Source organism: Heterodontus francisci, chromosome 41 (assembly GCF_036365525.1).
Source record: "Heterodontus francisci isolate sHetFra1 chromosome 41, sHetFra1.hap1, whole genome shotgun sequence".
Taxonomy (NCBI): Eukaryota; Metazoa; Chordata; class Chondrichthyes; order Heterodontiformes; family Heterodontidae; genus Heterodontus; species Heterodontus francisci.
The window spans coordinates 16,256,750-16,276,495 of record NC_090411.1 but is presented as its reverse complement, the minus strand read 5'-3'; the positions used below and the strand labels follow the sequence as shown (position 1 = coordinate 16,276,495).

The following is a 19,746-nucleotide window of genomic DNA, read 5'->3' as shown; positions in this document are numbered from 1 at the left end:
CATATTTTCAACATCTACCCTGTCAAGCCCCCATCTTATATGTTTCAATAAGATCACCTCTCATTCTTCTGAACTCCAATGAATAAAGGCCTAACCTGTTTAGCCGTTCTTATAGCTCTAAATAGCTGGGTAAGTATCTCAGGTAAGAAAAGTTTATAAGTTTAAAGTTTATTTCAAATATAGTAAGTAGTGTTTTTTTTAAGGGAGTTCTGTAGTAACGAGGACCAGGGAAGAAGGGCCCTAGAGTAACTGATATTATTGGACATTAAGATCTTCCAGAAGGTTTAAGTTAATTTAAAAGGGTTAAGTCATGGCAGGAGAGCTCAAAGCCATGGTGTGCTTCTCGTGCTCCATGTCGGAAGCCGGGAACATTTCCAGTACCCAGGACCAGCATGTGTGCAGGAAGTGTGTCCAGCTGCAGCTCCTGGAAGCCTGGCTTTCGGAGCTGGAGCGGCAGCTGGGGACACTGTGGAGCATCCACAAGGCGGAGAGTATTGTGGATAGCACGTATAGAGAGGTGGTCACACCGCAGGCTCAGACCCCACAGGCAGGAGGGAAATGGGTGACCACCAGGCAGAGCAAGAGGACTAGGCAGGCAGTTCAGGAATCTCCTGTCGCTGTTCCCCTGCAAAACAGGTATACTGCTTTGGATACTGTTGGGGGGGAATGGTCTCTCAGGGGAAAACAGCAACAGCCCAATTCGTTGCACTATGGTTGGCTCTGCTGCACAGGGGAGGAGTAAAAATTGTGGGAATGCAATTGTAAGGGGAATAGATAGGTGTTTCTGTGGCCGCAAAAGAGACTCCAGGATGATATGTTGCCTTCCTGTTGCTAGGGTCAAGGATGTCTCAGAGCGGTTACAGGACATTCTGAAGGGGGAGGGTGAACAGCCAGTGGTCGTGGTACACATTGGTACAAACGACATAGGTAAAAAAAAAGGATGAGATCCTAAAAGCAGAATATAGGGAGCTAGGAAATAAGTTGAAAAGTAGGACCTCAAAGGTCGTGATCTCAGGATTACTACCAGTGCCACATGCTAGTCAGAGTAGAAATAGCAGGATATATCGGATGAATACGTGGCTGAAGAGATGGTGTGAGGTGGGGGGTTTTAGATTCCTGGGGACCGGTTCTGGGGGTGGTGGAACCAGTACAAACTGCACGGTTTACATCTGGGCAGGACCAGGACTGATGTCCTAGGGGGAGTATTTGCTAGAGTGGTTGGGGAGGGTTTAAACTAAAATGGCAGGGGGATGGGAACCTTTGCATGGAGTCAGAGGAGAGGGGGATCAAAGACAAGAACAAAAGATAGTAAGGTAAAATAAGAAAAGTGATAGGCAGAGAAATCAAGTGCCAGTGGGAAGAGGACAAGTAATGTTAAAAAGACAAGCCTTAAGGCTTTGTGATTTATGCGCGGAGCATTCGCAATAAAGTGGATGAATTAATCGCAGAATTAAATATAAATGGGTATGATATAGTCGGGATTACGGAGACAGGGCTGCAAGTTGACCAGGGATGGGAAATGAACATCCAGGTCTATTCAGTATTTAGGAAGGACAGACGAAAAGCAAAAGGCGGTGGAGTTGCATTGCTGGCTAAAGAGGAATTTAATGCAATAGTGAGGAAAGATATTAGCTCTGACGATGTGGAATCTGTATGGGTAGAGCTGAGAAACACTAAGGGTCAAAAAACGTTAGTGGGGGTTGTATATAGACCTCCAAACTGTAGTGGTGATGTTGGGAATGGCATTAAACAGGAAATTAGAGATGCATGCGATAAAGGAGCATCTGTAATTATGGGTGAGTTTAATCTGCATATAGATTGGGCAAATCAAATTAGTCACAATACCGCAGAGGAGAAATTCTTGGAGTGTATACGGGATGGTTTTCTGGACCAATACGTTGAGGACCCAACTAGAGAACAGGCCATCCTAGACTGGGTATTGTGTAATGAGAGAGGAATAACTGACAATCTAATGGTGCGAGACCCCTTGGGGAGGAGCGACCATAATATGATAGAATTCTTCAAGATGGAGAGTTACGTAGTTGATTCTGAGACAAGGGTCCTGAATCTTAGTAAAGGAAACTATGAAGGTACGAGGCGCGGGTTGGCCATGACAGATTGGGAAACGTTACTTAAAGGGATGACGGTGGATAGGCAATGGCAAACATTTAAAGAGCACATGGATGAACTGCAATGCGAAAGTAAAATGGGAAAGGTAGCCAAACCATGGCTTACAAGGGAAATTAGGGATAGCATTAGATCCAAGGAAGAGTCATATAAATTTGCCAGGACAAACAACAGACCTGAGGATTGGGAGCAGTTTAGAATTCAGCAAAGGAGGACCAAGGGATTGATTAAGAAGAGGAAAATAGAATACAAGAGCAAGTTTGTGGGGAACATAAAAACTGACTGTAGAAGTTTCTATAGGTATGTGAACAGAAAAAGATTGGTGAAGACAAATGTAGGTCTCTTACAGTCAGAAACAGGGGAATTTATTATAGGGAATAAAGAAATGTCTGACCAACTAAATGCATACTTTGGTTCTGTCTTCACAATGGAAGACACAAATATCATACCAGAAATGTTGGGGAACACAGGGCTTAGAGAGAGAGAGAGGAACTGAAAGAAATCAGTATTAGTAGAAAAATGGTGTTGGGGAAATTGATGGGATTGAAGGCTGATAAATCTCCAGGGCCTGATGATCTGCATCCCAGAGTACTTAAGGAAGTGCACTTAGAAATAGTGGATGCATTGGTGGTCATCTTCCAAGATTCTAGAGACTCTGGAACAGTTCCTACAGATTGGAGGGTAGCTAATGTAATTAAAAAGGGAGGTAGAGAGAAAGCAGGGAATTATAGACCAGTCAGCCTGACATCGGTGGTGGGGAAAATTCTAGAGTCCATTATCAAAGATTTTATAGTAGAGCACTTGGAGAACATTGATAGAATCGGGCAGAGTGAGCATGGATTTACGAAAGGGAAATCATGCTTGATAAATCTACTAGAATTCTTCAAGGATGTAAGTAGTAGAGTTGATGAGGGGGAGCCAGTGGATGTGGTTTATTTGGACATTCAGAAGGCTTGCAACATAAGAGATTAGCATGTAAAATTAAAGCGTATGGGATTGGGGGTAGTGTATTGCAATGAATAGAAAATTGGTTGGTGGACAGGAAACAAAGAGTAGGGATAAATGGTTCTTTTTCTGAATGGCAGGCAGTGACTAGTGGGGTACCGCAGGGATCATTGCTAGGACCCCAGCTATTCACAATATACATTAATGATTTAGATGAGGGAACTAAATGTAATATCTCCAAATTTGCAGATGACACAAAACTGGGTGGGAGGGTAAGTTGTGAGGAGGATGCAGAGAGGCTTCAGGGTGATTTGGACAATTTGAGTGAGTGGGCTAATGCATGGCAGATGCAGTATAATGTGGATAAATGTGAGGTTATCCACTTTGGTAGCAAAAACAGGAAGGCAGATTATTATCTGAATGGCTATAAACTGAGAGAGGGGAATATGCAGCGAGACCTGCGTGTTCTTGTACACCAGTCGCTGAAGGTAAACATGCAGGTGCAACAGGCAGTAAAAAAGGCCTTCATAGTGTGAGGATTCGAGTACAGGAGCAGGGATGTCTTGCTGCAATTATACAGGGCCTTGGTGAGGCCACACCTGGAATATTGTGTGTAGTTTTGGTCTCCTTATCTGAGGAAGGATGTTCTTGCTATAGAGGGAGTTCAGCGAGGGTTTACCAGACTGATGCCTGGGATGGCGGGACTGACGTATGAGGAGAGATTGAGTCAGTTAGGATTATATTCGCTGGAGTTCAGAAGAGTGAGGGGGGATCTCATAGAAACCTATAAAATTCTAACAGGACTTGACAGGGTAGATGCAGGAAGGATGTTCCCGATGGTGGGGGAGTCCAGAACCAGGGGTCATAGCTAAGGATACGGGGTAAACCTTTCAGGACTGAGATGAGGAGAAATTTCTTCACCCAGAGAGTGGTGAGCCTGTGGAATCTGCTACCACAGAAAGCAGTTGAAGCCAAAACATTGTATGTTTTCAAGAAGGAGTTAGATATAACTCTTGGGTCTAAAGGGATCAAAGGGTATGGGGCAAAAGCCGGAACAGGCTACCAAGTTGGATGATCAGCCATGATCATAGCTCCTATTTTCTGTGTTTCTATGTTTGATAAGACAATCCCTTCATCCCAGGAATCAGCCTAGTGAACCTTTTCTGAACTGCCTCCAATGCTAGTATATCCTTCCTTAAATACGGGGACCAAAACAATACACAGTACTCCAGGTGTGGCCTCACCTGTGCAGTTGTAACAAGACTTCCCTATTTTAAAACTCTAACCCCCTAGCAATAAAGGCCAAAATTCCATTTGCCTTCCTAATTACTTGCTGCACCTGCATGCTAACCTTTTCTGTTTCATGTACAAGAACACCCAGATCCCTCTGTACTGCAGTATTTTGTAGTCTTTTTCCAAATAATAATCTGCCTTTTTATTCTTCCTACCAAAATGAATGACCTCACACTTTCCCACATTGAACTCCATCTACCAAGTTTTTGCCCACTCACTTAACCTATCTATATCCCTTTGCAGATTCTTTGTGTCTTAATGACAACATGCCTTCCCACCTATTTTTGTATCGTCAGCAAATTTGGATACACTACACTCTGTTCCTTCCTCCAAGTCATTAATATAAATAGTAAATAGTTGAGGCCCTAGGACCAATCCTTGTGACACCCCACTAGTTACGGCTTTCCAACCTGAAAAAGACCCATTGATCCCGACTCTCTGCCCAAATGGCCTCCTATTCCTATGACAGGCTAGATTGCACAGGATCTGTGGAAGGAGTGGGCTAGATAAATCCAAGGACCTTTTCTCTACATTACTACAGTAACTACCCTTCAAAATGTATTTTGTTGGCTGTAAAGTGGATAATTTCGTGAAGAGAAAAAATTTGTAGCGTTACAGGGAAAAGGTGGAAGAGTTAGAATGGCTGAGTTGCTCTTGCAGAGAGCCGGCATGGACACGGTAGGCTGAATAGCCTCCTTCTGTGCTGTAAGCATTCTATGATTCTAAGTGCTTTGGGACCTCCTGAAGTTGCGAAGGGTGCTTTATAAATGTAAGTTCTTTCTCACCCATAATTGGTCTTAAGTAACAAAGGATGTTGCATATTGACAGTCAAGACCAAGTGTAGTCCAGAGGATGAGGGTAATTGGACAAGAGTGCAGACATAATGCAGTCCCCACTTTAAATTTCCATTGTACATTACTTTGTCCCATATGAGCACATTTTAATGGAAACTGCCCATGCAAACATGTTATACTACATTTGCAACTTCTCATCAGTCATGGCACCGCAGCACCTCCATTGACATGAGACTGCAATTACAACGTGACAAGTTGATGTCAGCAGTTTCCATTCAAATGTGGGTGCAAGAATTTATTGTAATATTGACGGCAATTGCACACATAGTCTTTTTCAAATATTATGTATAAATAATCAATGGTGAAACAACAACAAACAACAACTGGCATTTACATAGCACCTTTAATGTTGTAAACAAAATTTGACACCAGCCACCTAAGGAGATATTCAGACTGATGGGGTGGCAGAGGTAAGTTTTAACGATTGTCTTAAAGGAGGAGAGAGAGGCAGAGAGATTTAGGAATAGAATTCTAGAGCTTAGGCCCTAGACCGTTGAAGGCACGGCCACCAATGGTGGAACAATGAAAATCAGGGACGCACAAGAGGCCAGAATTGGAGGGGCACAGAGAGCCTGGAGGGTTGTATGGCTGAAGAGGGTTCCAGAGGTAGGATGGGGCGAGGCCATGGAGAGATTTGTAAACCAAGATGAGAATTTTAAAATTGATACGTTGCCGGACTGGCAGCCAGTGTCAGTCAGTGAGTACAGGGGTGATGGGTGAATGGGATTTGGTGCAAGTTAGGATACAGGCAGATACGAGTTTTAGATGAGCCAGGTGAGCATTGAAATAGTCAAATTTGGAGGGAACAAAGGCATGGAAGAGGGTTGCAGCAGCAGAATAAGCTGAGGCAGAGGCAGAGTCTCAATTCCTGTCACTCTGCACCTTCTTACAATGTCATAAAATCATTAGGGGTGACATTGGAATCGGTTTCTGTTCTGGAATCCAAAGTTGAAGTCAGGGGCAGGTTAGGGGTGGAGCAGAGTTACATTCCTATCTATACCACACACAGCAATTAAATCCTCACTGACGCACTGTATTTCCAAGGTTGTGGTGATTCTCTTCTCAATTACTAAACATAAGCCATAATTAAAAAAATGAAAGACTTGCATTGCTATAGCGCCTTTCATGACCTTGGGATGTCCCAAAGTCCTTCACAGCCAATGAAGTACTTCTGAAGTGTGGTTACTGTTGGTAAATGCAGGAAACTTCATTTCTGGCATTTGTTTTTATGAGGAGGATAGCGTAGAACTGTAAAAGGACATAGACAAGTTAGTAGAACGGGCAGAAAGATGGCAGATGAAGTTCAATGCAGAGAAACGTGAAGTGATTCATTTTGGTAGGAAGAACATGGAGAGACAATATAAAATAAAGGGTACAATTCTAAAGGGGGTGCAGGAGCAGAGGGATCTAAATGTATATGTGCATAAGTCATTGAAGGTGGCAGGTGGAGAGAGCGTTTAATAAAGCAGACAGTATCATGGGCTTTATTAATAGGGGCGTAGAGTACAAGAGTAAGAAAGTTATGTTGAACTTATATAAGACACTAGTTCAATCTCAGCTGGGGTATTGTGTCCAGTTCTGGGCATCGTACTTTAGGAAAGACGTGAGGGCATTAGAGAGTGTCCTAGGCCCAACCATCTTCAGCTGCTTCATCAATGACCTTCCTTCAATCACAAGGTCAGAAGTGGGGATGTTCGCTGATGATTGCACAATGTTCAGCACCATTCGTGACTCCTCAGATACTGAAGCAGTCCGTGCAGAAATGCAGCAAGACCAGGACAATATCCAGGCTTGGGCTGATAAATGGCAAGTAACATTCGCGCCACACAAGTGCCAGGCAATGACCATCTCCAACAAGAGAGAATCTAACCATCTCCCCTTGACATTCAACGGCATTACCATCGCTGAATCCCCCACTATCAACATCCTAGGGGCTACCATTGACCAGAAACTGAACTGGAGTAGCCATATAAATACCGTGGCTACAAGAGCAGGTCAGAGGCTAGGAATCCTGAGGCGAGTAACTCACCTCCTGACTCCCCAAAGCCTGTCCACCATCTACAAGGCACAAGTCAGGAGTGTGATGGAACACTCTCCACTTGCCTGGATGGGTGCAGCTCCAACAACACTCAAGAAGCTCGACACCATCCAGGACAAAGCAGCCTGCTTGATTGGCACCCCATCTACAAACATTCACTCCCTCCACCACCGACGCACAGTGGCAGCAGTGTGTACCATCTACAAGATGCACTGCAGCAATGCACCAAGGCTCCTTAGACAGCACCTTCCAAACCCGCGACCTCTACCAACTAGAAGGACAAGGGCAGCAAATACATGGGAACACCACCACCTGCAAGTTCCCCTCCAAGTCACACACCATCCTGACTTGGAATTATATCGCCGTTCCTTCACTGTCGCTGGGTCAAAATCCTGGAACTCCCTTCCTAACAGCACTGTGGGTATACCTACCTCAAATGGACTGCAGCGGTTCAAGAAGGCAGCTCACCACCTTCTCAAGGGCAATTAGGGAGGGGCAATAAATGCTGGCATAGCCAGTGACGCCCACATCGCATGAATGAATAAACAAAAACAGAAAAGATTCACGAGAATAGTTCCAGGGATGAGGAGCTTCAGTTATGAAGATAAATTGGAGAAGTTAGGACTGTTTTCCTTGGAGAAGAGGAGGCTGAGAGGTGATTTGATAGAGGTATTCAAAATCATGAGGGGTCTGGACAGAGTAGATAGAGAGAAACTGTTCCCACTTGTGAAAGAATCGAGAACAAGAGGGTACAGATTTAAAGTATTTGGTAAGAGAAGCAAAAGTGACATGAAGATGAACTTTTTCACGCAGCAAGTGGTTACGGTCTGATGGATGCACTGCCTGAGAGTGTGGTGGAGGCAGGTTCAACTGAAGTATTCAAAAGGGAATTAGACTGTTTTATGAAAAGGAAGAATATGCAGGGTTACGGGGAGAAGGCGCAGGAATGGAACCATGTAAATTGCTCTTTCGGAGAGCCGGTGCGGACATGATAGGTCGGATGACCTCCTTCTGCACTGTAACGATTCTGTGAATTAGTGTTTCGTTGGTGAAGAAAATTTGCTAAAAAAAATCTCTAAATAAAAAATCCAAATCATTGACCTTAGATTTAAGTGGGATAAATTGTACTTTTATTTTAAACAAGACTTAGGGTGACCATTTTCTCAACTTTTCCACCTATTCTGAGACAATATTGAGCAGCTGGGGAGGAGAGGGGTGAGTGGGAATGCAGGGAGAGAGTGATTTCCCCAGAGCCCCTCCATCCCTGCCACTTCTGGGATTTTACTGAAGGAAGTGTGTCAAACAACATATTTTCCTTCTGTAAGGCCACCACCTCCCTTTTTTTTATTTTTCTTTATCTATCACTTGTGAGAAACGTAGCCCACTTGATAATAATTTACACCAAGTCAAACTCTGAAGAAGTAAGTTTATTTAACGTTCTTGCAAGATCGGGTGTCCTACAAGCAGGCACACCGATCAACATATTCAGTTCATGTTTATACAATACAAATCCATTTTTCCACGCCTTTAGTTTACATTATTGGTTATAACATATTATGACACTAACCTATCCTATAGTTGCTACAGTCTCCTCCTCTGTTTACTTCTCCCCCTACTCTAACTTTCTAGCCCCTAACTCTTGTTGTTGTTTTACCTTATTTGGCTCTCCATTGTGTGTTTTAACTTGCAGCTGTCAGCCTTTATCTTAGTGGGGCAGTTTCTTATTCACTACATCCTTTGTTCTAACTCTTGCTGTTTCTCTTTTCTCTGCCTAAGCACAATTTTTAACTGCTGTACTGTCTCAAGGTCTTTACTTACATACCCTTATCAGTTCTCTTTTTCAGTGATTTCATTATGCTGTATAAAAATGACTTCTTGGTAATTTTCCACAAGCTGTAGAAACAACATTTCAGTATTTCTTATTCTCACAATTGGTTATTCAACATTCAGTGTTTAATATGTAATTGGTTGTAAATATACCTTCTGTTAACTTTATCTCTCAAAGGTCAATTCATAACAAAACACCCCCATACAGACAATGCAGCAGTCTGTTTAGGAGAGAGACAAACTGTGCCTGAAGTAACAACTTTATAACTTCTTTATGCTACTGCAAGCAACAAATGATATATTTCTGTTCATAAATTGTTGTTAAATACTCTACGTTATTATAGCCCACCCTTATTGTGATAGCAAGAGGATTATTAGAGACACTGAAATCAGAGAATGGATGCTGTTTAGGAGTTACATATAAGAAATTGTGTAAAGGATCAGCACAGATGCTAGGCAATGGAAGAGTGTAGAGAAGAAATACGACACATCACCTCCCACCCCCACTTCGGGCAGGTGCAACACTTCATTAACTCCTTAGAAGCACTCGTCATTAGGGACAACGCCTTGTTCCAACATTCAACATTACTAAGCGGGGAAGGAGGCGAGTTTCACTTGTCAGTGCATCACATGCTGAGCTAGGTTGCTTGCAGAGCTAAATGATTATAGAATCAGAGCTTCATACTATGCAGAAACAGGCCATTTGGCTCATCGTATCCATGCTAGCTCTTTGAAAGAGCCATCCAATTAGTCCCATTTCTCTGCCGTTGCAAAATTTTACTTTTCAAGTATTTATCCCATTCCCTTTTGAAAATGAAATCTGCTTCCACCATCCTTTCAGGTTCCAGCTCATAACAACTCACTGAGTACAAAACAAATTCTCCGAACCACACCCCCAGCACTTTTGCCAATTACTTTTGCCTGTGGAAATATTTCTCCTCGGTTTACACTCAACCTGTAGCCTATTTAAACTTCAAACACAATTGGCTGCCGCCTTCAGCTGCCCTCTGCAGAATCTGCCCTTGTACCAGGCCTGGTGCAATGATATTCTTTCCTCCCCCTACCCCTCGCATTCCTCTCCCAGTGAGGCTCCCGAGTGGGAGGACAATCCCAATTGGAGACCTCCCAGCGCTGTTTAAAATGAGCTGATTCCCTGCATCTGGTGGCGGGCTCCGTCATTTCAGCACAATTATTGCCTGGGAAAACCCAGCCCTTGAAATCCACTTCACATTTTATAAAATCCAGTCGGACACTGAGCAAATAAACTGTTTACTTCAAATTACACAGAATTATTGGCACAGAAACGGACCAAATGATTTGTGCTGCTGTTTATAATCCACACGAATTTCCTCCCACTCTTTAATTGCCCCTTTCCACCCTGCCTCTGCTCCATATACCTCTCTTCCTTTCTCCCCATTTGTGCATCAATCCTTTTCTTAAAGGGGCTGAGGGGCCTGTATCTGTACTGTATATTCTATGTAAATGTATCTGCTTCAGCCAATCCACGTGGCAGCAAATTCCATGTTCTCATTGCTTTCTGTCGAAAGATATTCCTCCAAATTCATAATTCGATCTGTTAATATTTGTCCTAATTTTCCACCTTCCCCCCCGCCCTCCCCATCTTCTGGACACACTCACAAGGGGAAACTCTTTCTCCACATGCCCCCAACGAACCCCTTCATCGTTTTAAAGTCTTCTATCAGGTCTTCTCTCAGTCTTCTCATTGCCTGCTCTTGATAGTTGCATCCTCTCAATTTTCGTAACATCCTTGTGAATCATTTCTGTTCTTTTCCAGTGCTTCCGTATCCTTTTTGAAAAACATAATTGTCTGTCCTCTTCAGCTGCTTAAAGTCTGTACATTCATCACACCCTACATGAAGTAGTTCAATCTGAATCTGTACTGGGGAAGCACTGCACTGACAGACAGTACTGAGGCAATGAAGCACTGTCGGAGGGGCAGTAATGAGGGAGTGCTTCACTGTCAACAGTGCATTACTGAGGGTGCACTGTACTATTGGACAGTACTGAGGGAATGCTGTACCATTGGAGGGACTACTGAGGGAGTGCTGTCCTGTTAGAGGGACAGAACTGAAAGAATGCTGCACTGTTTGACGGTCTGTAGCGAGGGAGCACTGCACTGTTGGAGGGGCTGTACCGAGGGAGCACTGCACTGTTTGAGGGGCTGTACCGAGGGAGCACTGCACTGTTTGAGGGGCTGTACCGAGGGAGCACTGCACTGTTTGAGGGGCTGTACCGAGGGAGCACTGCACTGTTGGAGGGGCAGTACCGAGGGAGCACCGCACTGGCAGACAGTACAGAGGGAATGCCACGCTGTCAGATGTGCAGTCTTCCAGATGAGATATGAAACGAGGTCTGCCTTCTGCAGTGAATATAAAAGATCCCCTTACACTACTGAAAGATGAGCAGGGAAATTCTCCTAGTTTACCCAAACCAACAGCACCAAAAAATATTTTCTGTTTGGAGGACCCTGTTTGGAGGTTTCCTTCATTACAACAGTGACTACACTTCAACAGTACAAACATATGAATTAGGAGCAGGAGTAGGCCAGTCGGCCCCTTGAGCCTGCGCCTCCATTTGATAAGATCATGGCTGATCTGAATGTGGCCTCAACTCCACTTTCCTGTCTGCCACCCATAACACTTGACTCCTTTGTCTATGAAGAATCTAACTCAGCCTTGAATATATTCAATGACCCAGCCTCTACTGCTCTCTGAGGAAGCGAATTCCACAGACTAATGACTCTCAGAGAGAAATGTTCTCCTCATCTCCATCTTAACTGGGAGACCCCTTATTTTTAAACTCTGTCCCCTGGTTCCCGTCTCACCATTAGTGGATACATCCTTCCAGCATCCGCCCTGTCAAGTCCCCTCAGGATCTTATATGTTTCAATAAGATCACCTCTCATTCTTCTAAACTCCGATGACAATAGGCCAAACCTGTTCAACCTTTCCTCATAACATAACCCCTTCGTCCCAGGAATCAGTTGAGCGAACCTTCTCTGAAATGCTTCGAATGCAATTTTATCCTTTCTTAAGTAAGGAGACCAAAACTGTACACAGTAATCCAGATGGATCTGTACAGCTGTAGCAAAACTTTCCTACTTTTATATTCTATTCCCTTTGCAATAAATGACAACATTCCATTTGCCTTCCTAATCACTTGCTGTACCTGCATACTAACTTTTTGTGATTCATGCACCAAGAAACCCAGATCCCTCTGTGACACAAAGTTCTACAGTCTCTTTCCATTTAAATAATATGTTGCTTTTCTATTCTTGCTGCCAAAGTGGACATGTTCACATTTTTCCACATTATACTCCCATCTGCCAATTTTTTGCCCACTCACTTAACCTATCTATATCCCTTTGTAGATTATTTGTCCTCTTGTTAACTTGCCTTCCTACCTATCGTTGTGTCATCTGCAAATTTAGCTACCATACATTCAGTCCCTTCATCCAAGCCATTGATGTTGTTTGTAAATAATATTCCATTGCCTGTGAAATACTTTGTAACACACAAGATAAACTTGCATTTATATAGCACCTTTTACAAGCTCATGATGTCCCAAAACACTTTACAACAATTGAATTACCTTTGTTCTGAGGTCACTGTTGTAATGCAAAGAACATGGCAGCCAATTTGTGCACAGCAAGATTCCACAAATAGCAATGAGATCATGAGCAGATAATCTGTTTTTAGGGGCTGAATTTTACGCCGCGCCAGTGGGTTGGATGGTGGCGGCGTTAAATTTAGCAGGAGTCCTTCCCGCCCTGCTCCCGCCAACTTTATGGCAGTTGGGTGGGACGGAGGGGGTGGGGGGGGGTGGGAAAGAGAAGCTACCGCTCGCCCAAAGCCAATCAAGGCCCTTAAGTGGCCACTTAACAGCCACTTAAGGGCCCTCGCTCGCACCCACAGATATATTACCTGTGGCAAGCGGGCGTGCTGGGGATGTGAAAAGCCACCCAGCAATTGCTGCCGGCCTTTCTGCGCGCTGGGGGTGCCATGGCAGTTAGGCACAGGTTGCCCGATTGAGGGCTGCCCCACCTCCCAGGATGCCCCTCTTCTCCCCAAACGACCATCCTTGCCTCACCGAGGCGTGACCGATTCACTTGTTGAGGCATTGCAAACCTACCTTGGAGCCCAGCTCCATGGCTTCCTCCTCAGTCGGCTGGGCTGCAGTCCCAGCAGTGGCCACCGCTCCTGGTGGTGCTGCTGGTCTAAGAGCTGCTGGCCCGCTGATTGGCCGGCAGCTCAGTGAGGCGGGACCTCCTCCCTCAGGTGGGTGGAAGTCCTGCCTTGGGACAATTAAAACCCGGAGACCCATAAAATGTGGGCCGGATCCCTGGGCTAGGCGGAAGTGGGTTTGCCACTGACTTTTACGTTGGTGGCGAAGTCCTGTTCGCCTGAGGTAAAATCCAGCTCTAGGTGTTGGTTGAGGGATAAGTATTGGCCAGGACACCAGGGAAAACTCTTCTTCAAATAGTGCCAATGGATCTTTTACATCCACTTGAAAGGGCATATGGGACCCCAGTTTAATGACTCGTGACAGCACAGTGCTGCCTCAGTATTACACCGGCGTCGGCCTGCATTATATGCTCAGGTCTCTGGAGCAGGACTTGAACGAAGCAAACAGACAAACTGGCCATGCATCTTTTTGTTGTTTGTGAGACTTGTGCAGTATGAATACAAACACCATTAGTAGGTGGCACTCTCACTGAGACTTGGAAAGGATTAAACATTGGTCCCTGTCAGCTGCCAGTGTCTCTGGAGTTTTGGAGCCTCAGCTGGTTATCTGGTTGCAGGAGCCTTGGTTGTGGTTCTGAAGGAAGTGGCTTTCTCCCAGTATCCTGGTGAGGGGGAAGGTTTGATCAAAGGCTCAGAGGAGTGATCATATGACACAAGTCAGGTGACCGGCTGGGCTGAATAGGTTGAGCTGTTTGGTTTTGCTGGTAACTGAATTGTAGGAAGCAAGCAGAAGCGACGGGGGGGCGGGATTCTCGGACGTGTGGGGGGGATTTCTCGCCCAGAGCCGAGCGGGTACTTGTGGCGTGGGTTGGTGCTGAGAGAGGGAGTGAGTATCGCTGAGCACAGTTAACGATGTGCTGGACGGGGAAGTGGTTTTGTACAAACAGCTGCTGCAGACCCAGCGCCAACAGTTACGATGTTCTGCTGAGGATTTAAAGGGGAAATAGATCTAGGGACGGTTGGGTTTCTGAGTGAGCTCTCGCTCTGGCCCTCCTGTTCCTGCTGTCTGAAGTCTGAGGGGTCGAAGTTGGGGAGGTTAGAGGCGGCGGGGGGTTGCAGTGGAAAATCGCGCCGCCTGGAGCCCACTCACTGACAGCAGGTAGGGGACAGGATCCGACACAGGGGACTCGCAATTGGGAGTTGGGGGGCAGGTGGAGAAACCTTAAAAGAAGACATATCTGTTTAGTCCTCAAAGTGCAGAGACTAGAGAAGCTGGGGCTGTTCTCCTTACAGCAGAGAAGACTAAGGGGAGATTTAATAGAGTTCAAAATCATGAAGGATTTTGATAGTAAATAAGGAGAAACTGTTTTCAGTGGCAGAAGTCAGAGGGACACTGATTTGAGAGAATTGGCAAATAAACCAGAGGTGATGTGAAGAGAACTTTTTCACAGCGAGTTGTTGTGATCTGGAACGCGCTGCCTGAAAGGGTGGCGGAAGGAAATTCAATAGTAACTTTCAAAATGGAATTGGATAAATTGGCAAAATTTGCAGGGATTTGGAGAAAGAGGAGGGGAGTAGGACTCATTGGACAACTCCTTCAGAGAGCCGGCACAGGCACGATGGGCCGACTGGCCTATGCAGTGCTATATCATTCTATCCCTGTCTGACTGCGTATTTTCTGTTGCTGATGCTACAGGTAAGCGATTGTCTCCACCAGGGATGGAGTTGCTGCTTGTGCCCCTGGCGTTGCTTCTCGCCAGCTCCGGGCTGTCATTGGACAACGGCCTAATGAGGACCCCACCTATGGGATGGCTGGCATGGGAACGCTTCCGCTGCAACATTGACTGCATCACCGACCCCAAAAACTGCATCAGGTGAGGCTGGAACCGGAACCTCACTCCCAACCCCTCAGAAACACCAAAGGAAACCCGGACGGAAAAGCAAATTGGGCCCCAATGTCCCCCACAAAATTGCAGGTGAACGTGGGACTCTCGCTGGGGCATAGGTTCCACGGGCACTGACTGTCCCTGGGGTACAGTTCCACGGGCACTGACTCTCGCTGGGGTACGGGTTCCACGGGCACTGACTCTCCTGGGGTACGGGTTCCACGGGCACTGACTGTCCCTGGGGTACAGTTTCACGGGCACTGACTGTCCCTGGGGTACAGTTTCACGGGCACTGACTGTCCCTGGGGTACAGTTCCATGAGCACTGACTCTCACTGGGGTACGGGTTCCATTCCCTCTGGCTAGTTTTGGAGTTCAGTTCCTCAAGAATACTAGCTACCTCCATTAGCTCATCTCTGTTGCCGTATGTAAACATAGATCTTGTGCGTCTGCGGTGATTGGACCCAGAGAGCATCACAAAGTCCAACCAATCTTGTCTTCACTCAGTGCCCACACTTGCCATTCAGACTCGAGGATTGGGTTCAGGAGCAGGAAGGTTTTGTCTTTCCCCTCCTATCGTAGATATTGACTATCAGCTGACAAGCTGAGACAAGGGTCCAAACTGGGGTCTTCCTGAGAACTATTGGCCAATATCACATCATGTGACACCTATCCTCATGAATTGATCTGCTTGGCCGCCTTATGGATTTTGCATTGGTCCTGATAAATGACGACTGAAGTTCATTGAAGAGCATGTGGTTGGGCCCCTCTTTTCCACATCCCAACTTGTTGACCTCCCCCTGACCCCTATATCTAAGGTAACAGCCCAGAACCTGCTGGAGCATTTCATGTTGCAGTGAGCCCTGTTCGTTAGATTTGATCCTGCTCCCTTCAGCACTCCCCTGCCCTTCAGAATAGTCCCATGGGATCTTTTGCCTCCATGTGAGTGGGAAGATGAGTTAATGTTTGCAAATATCTAGCCCTCCCTTTGTCATTATGGATTATGCACTCAGGTCTCTGGAGTGGGACTTGAACCCAAGACCTTCAGACTCCGAGGTGTCGGTGTTACCCACTGAGCCACATCTGACAGCTTAGGGATACACGTGGATCTGTATTCCAACTCTGGCCTCTGCCTGAGGACAGCAGAGTTTTTTAGCTGATGGGCCTGGGCCTCCCATTGGGGCTCCCACTGGGGTGTGTGCCGGCAGTGCCCTGCGCTGGGACCAGTGGGCAAGAAGTCTAACTCTTTGTCCTTTTGCCTCTGTTTGCAAACAGTGAGCATCTGTTCATGGACATGGCTGACCGGTTGGCAGAGGACGGCTGGAAGGAGCTTGGTTATCAGTATGTGAACATAGACGACTGTTGGGCAGCAAAGAAGAGGGACTCACAGGGGCGACTGGTGGCTGATCCCCAACGATTCCCCAGTGGAATTAAAGCTTTGGCTCAATATGTGAGTGTAGATTTTGCTCTTCTCCCTCACCCTGTCTCTCACTCTTCCACCACCCCCCCCACCCCATCCCCCTTACCTGTTCTTCCTCTCCCTGACGGTACCACTCTACCTCAGGAGGCATTGGTTGGTTTTGCTGCTGACCTGGGTGATGAATAAGTCGGGTTGTGGTGTCAGTCTCCTACTGCAATGTGTGTTCGGAGTCCTGGCTTCTGCTTAAAAGAGGAACATGTTAGTTCTAAAGTTGATCATAAAATCACAGAGTCAATGTGGCACTGAAGGAGGCCATTTGGCCCATCGAGTCCATGCCGGCTCTCTGTAGAGCAACTCAATCAGTCCCATTCCCCTGCTCAATCCCCGTAGCCCTGCAGGTTTATTTCCCCTCAAGTGCCTCCAATTTCCTTTTGAAATCATTCATCATCTCTGCTTCCAACATCCTTGTAGGCAGCGAGTTCCAGGACATTACCACTCGCTGCATAAAGAGGTTCTTCCTGACATCCTCCCCCTGCATCTCTTGCCCAAATCCTTAAATCTGTGTTCCCTGGTCCTTGTACTATCAGCTGATGGGAGCAGCTTTTCTTAGTCTACCGTATCTGAACCTGTCATAATTTTGAGTCAGCCGTTTGACACATCCTACCTGTGTTGGCTTTTTGAAGTAACTGTCCAATTAGTCGTATTCCCCCTACTCTTCCCCCCCCTAATTCTAAATATTCGCCTTTAAGTATTTACCCAAATCCCTTTCGAAAGTTACAATGGAATCGACGTCCACTGGTTGTAGGTCACAGAACTGAAATGTTAACTATGTTTCTCCCTCCACAGATGCTGGTTTAGCTTAACTTCCTTATGTAGAATTACACAGAGGTTACAGCACAAGAACGAGCCATTCAATCCAACTGCCTAGGCTGCTGTTTATACTCCACATGTTTATACTCCTTCTGCTACCCCTCTTCGTCTAATCTTGCTTTGTACTCTCTTCCTCTGTTCAGCTAAGGCTCCCGATTGCTTTTTCAACTTGTCCTGCCAACTTCAAGCATTTGTATTCAAAAGGAGGGAAGGAACAGGAGCAGGTCATTCAGCTCCCCTCACCACCCCTTTGACTAATGGAGAGGGTGTGTCCTTGGACAAGGTGCTAGGGAGTCGAAATATTGTGTCCAATTCTGGCCACTGCACTTTAGGAAGGATGTGTAGGCATTAGAGAGGGTGCAGTAAAGATTTACGGGAATAGTTCCAGGGATGAGGGACTTCATTTACTTGAATAGATTGGAGAAGCTGGGGCTGTTCTTTAGCGAGGAGAAGGTTGAGAGGAGATTTGATGGAGGTGTTTAAAATCCTGTGAGGTCTAGACAGAGTAGACAGCGAGAAACTGTTCCCGTTGGCAGAAGGGACAGAGCCAGAGGACACAGATTTAAGGCGATTGGCAAAAGAAGTAACGGCGATATGAGGAAAAACTTCTTTACGTAGTGAGTGATTAGGATCTAGAAAGACTGCCTGAGAGTGTGGTGGAGGCAGATTCAAATGGGGCTTTCAAAATGGAATTGGATAAATACCTGAAGAGGAAGGAAATTGCAAGGCTACTGGGAAATGGCAGGGGAATGGGATTAGGGGAGTTGCTCTTGCAGAGAGCCAGCATGGACACAATGGGCTGAATGGCCTCCCTCTGTGCTGTAAGCATTCTACAGTTCTATGATGCTATATTTTCCATTGGTATTCTCATGTCACAGAGGTTCACGCCCCAATTCCCCAACACACTCCCTTGAGGTGTAGTTCCCACTCATGGAGCTTTCGTGAAGCTTGTGACCCCTTCCCTCCTCTACCTGTGTCTCAACAAAGTCCTAATCAATCCTTCAAGAGACAGAAATATTGACAGAAAGTACAAAACAACTAAACCAGGTCCCCGCCTTCCCTTTCCAGCCTGTTCATCCAGGCCCTGCCACTCTATTGAAGGCCATGGCTTCGGGTTACCAGCTGTACAGTGCCTTGCTCGCCTTCTGTTCCTCACTGACTGAGGCCATTGTACCAGTTTGAGGTCCGCACTGACTGGCAGTTCCTTCGGTGGGCTCCACTGCACATTGCTGCTTTGCTTCAGTAGGCTGACATCACTGACCTTTCACCTCTTGGGCCTAACTTTGACCCAGCCCACACTGATGGGATGGAAGCCCCTGCCCCGCCCCCACCCCCAACCTGGGTATCTTATTGTTGAATGTAAGACTCCTGCACAAAATAGGTTTGAGGCTATTGCGGGCAAGGATATCCGGCCACCATTTAAATGGGAGGATTTGCCCATTTTCTGTGATTAAGGCAGCACCAGGAATCCAAGATGGCTGGTAAATTTGTTCTCATGCCGCCAGGGAGATAAACATCGCAACGGGAGGCAGCCATTCAGCTCCTCGCGCCTGCTCTGCCAACTGGATGAATCATGACTGATCTGTATCGTAACTCCATCTGCACTTTAATACCCTTGCCTAGCAAAAATAACACGTTCATCAACATTTTATTTCAAAGGTCCATTCGAAAGGCTTGAAACTTGGCATTTACGCAGACCTGGGCACCTTCACCTGCGGTGGATATCCGGGCACCACGCTGGACCTGGTTGAGGTGGACGCTCACACCTTTGCTTCCTGGGGAGTGGACATGCTGAAGCTGGACGGCTGCTACTCCAACTCCTCCACCAAGGCTGCAGGTAAGAACAGGAGCCACCAGCCAGGCTGGCACAGCTCCATTTCGAGAGCGCCATGAAGCTTTTAAGAGGGTAAAAACTCCGAGATATCCCGGCGCGGAATATGGTTCAGTGGGATTAGAGAATCGGTGCTCTCGACTGGCGGCACAATGTTCATAGAATCAGAAAAGGAGGTCATTCAGCCCATCGTGCTGATACTGGCTCTTTAGTAGAGCTATTCAATTGGTCCTACTCCCTTGCTCTTTCCTCATAGCCCTCTAAATCTTCTCCCTTCAAGTATTTATCCAATTCCCTTTTGAAAGTTATTATTGAATCTGTTTCCACCACCCTTTCAGGCAGTGCATTCCAGATCGTAACTCGCTGTGTAAAAACAATTTCTCATCTCCTGTCTGGCTCTTTTTGCCCAGTCTGTTTAATCTGTGTCCTCTGGTTACCGACCCTCCTGCCA

The 19,746-nt window shown here is 46.1% G+C and overlaps 1 protein-coding gene across 4 annotated transcripts in view; it reads left to right on the top strand.

Moving 5' to 3' along the window:
* LOC137353269 (alpha-N-acetylgalactosaminidase-like) overlaps positions 1-19,746 on the top strand; it is a 40,766-nt gene that overhangs the window by 765 nt on the left and 20,255 nt on the right. Inside the window, exons 1-4 of one of the 4 annotated variants that reach the window (XM_068019356.1) lie at positions 13,995-14,053; positions 14,986-15,163; positions 16,450-16,624; positions 19,124-19,301. In XM_068019356.1, the coding sequence (XP_067875457.1) occupies positions 15,009-15,163; positions 16,450-16,624; positions 19,124-19,301 (508 nt within the window). In that variant the 5' untranslated portion in view covers positions 13,995-14,053; positions 14,986-15,008. The other 3 variants (XM_068019355.1, XM_068019357.1, XM_068019358.1) reach the window with 3 other exon arrangements.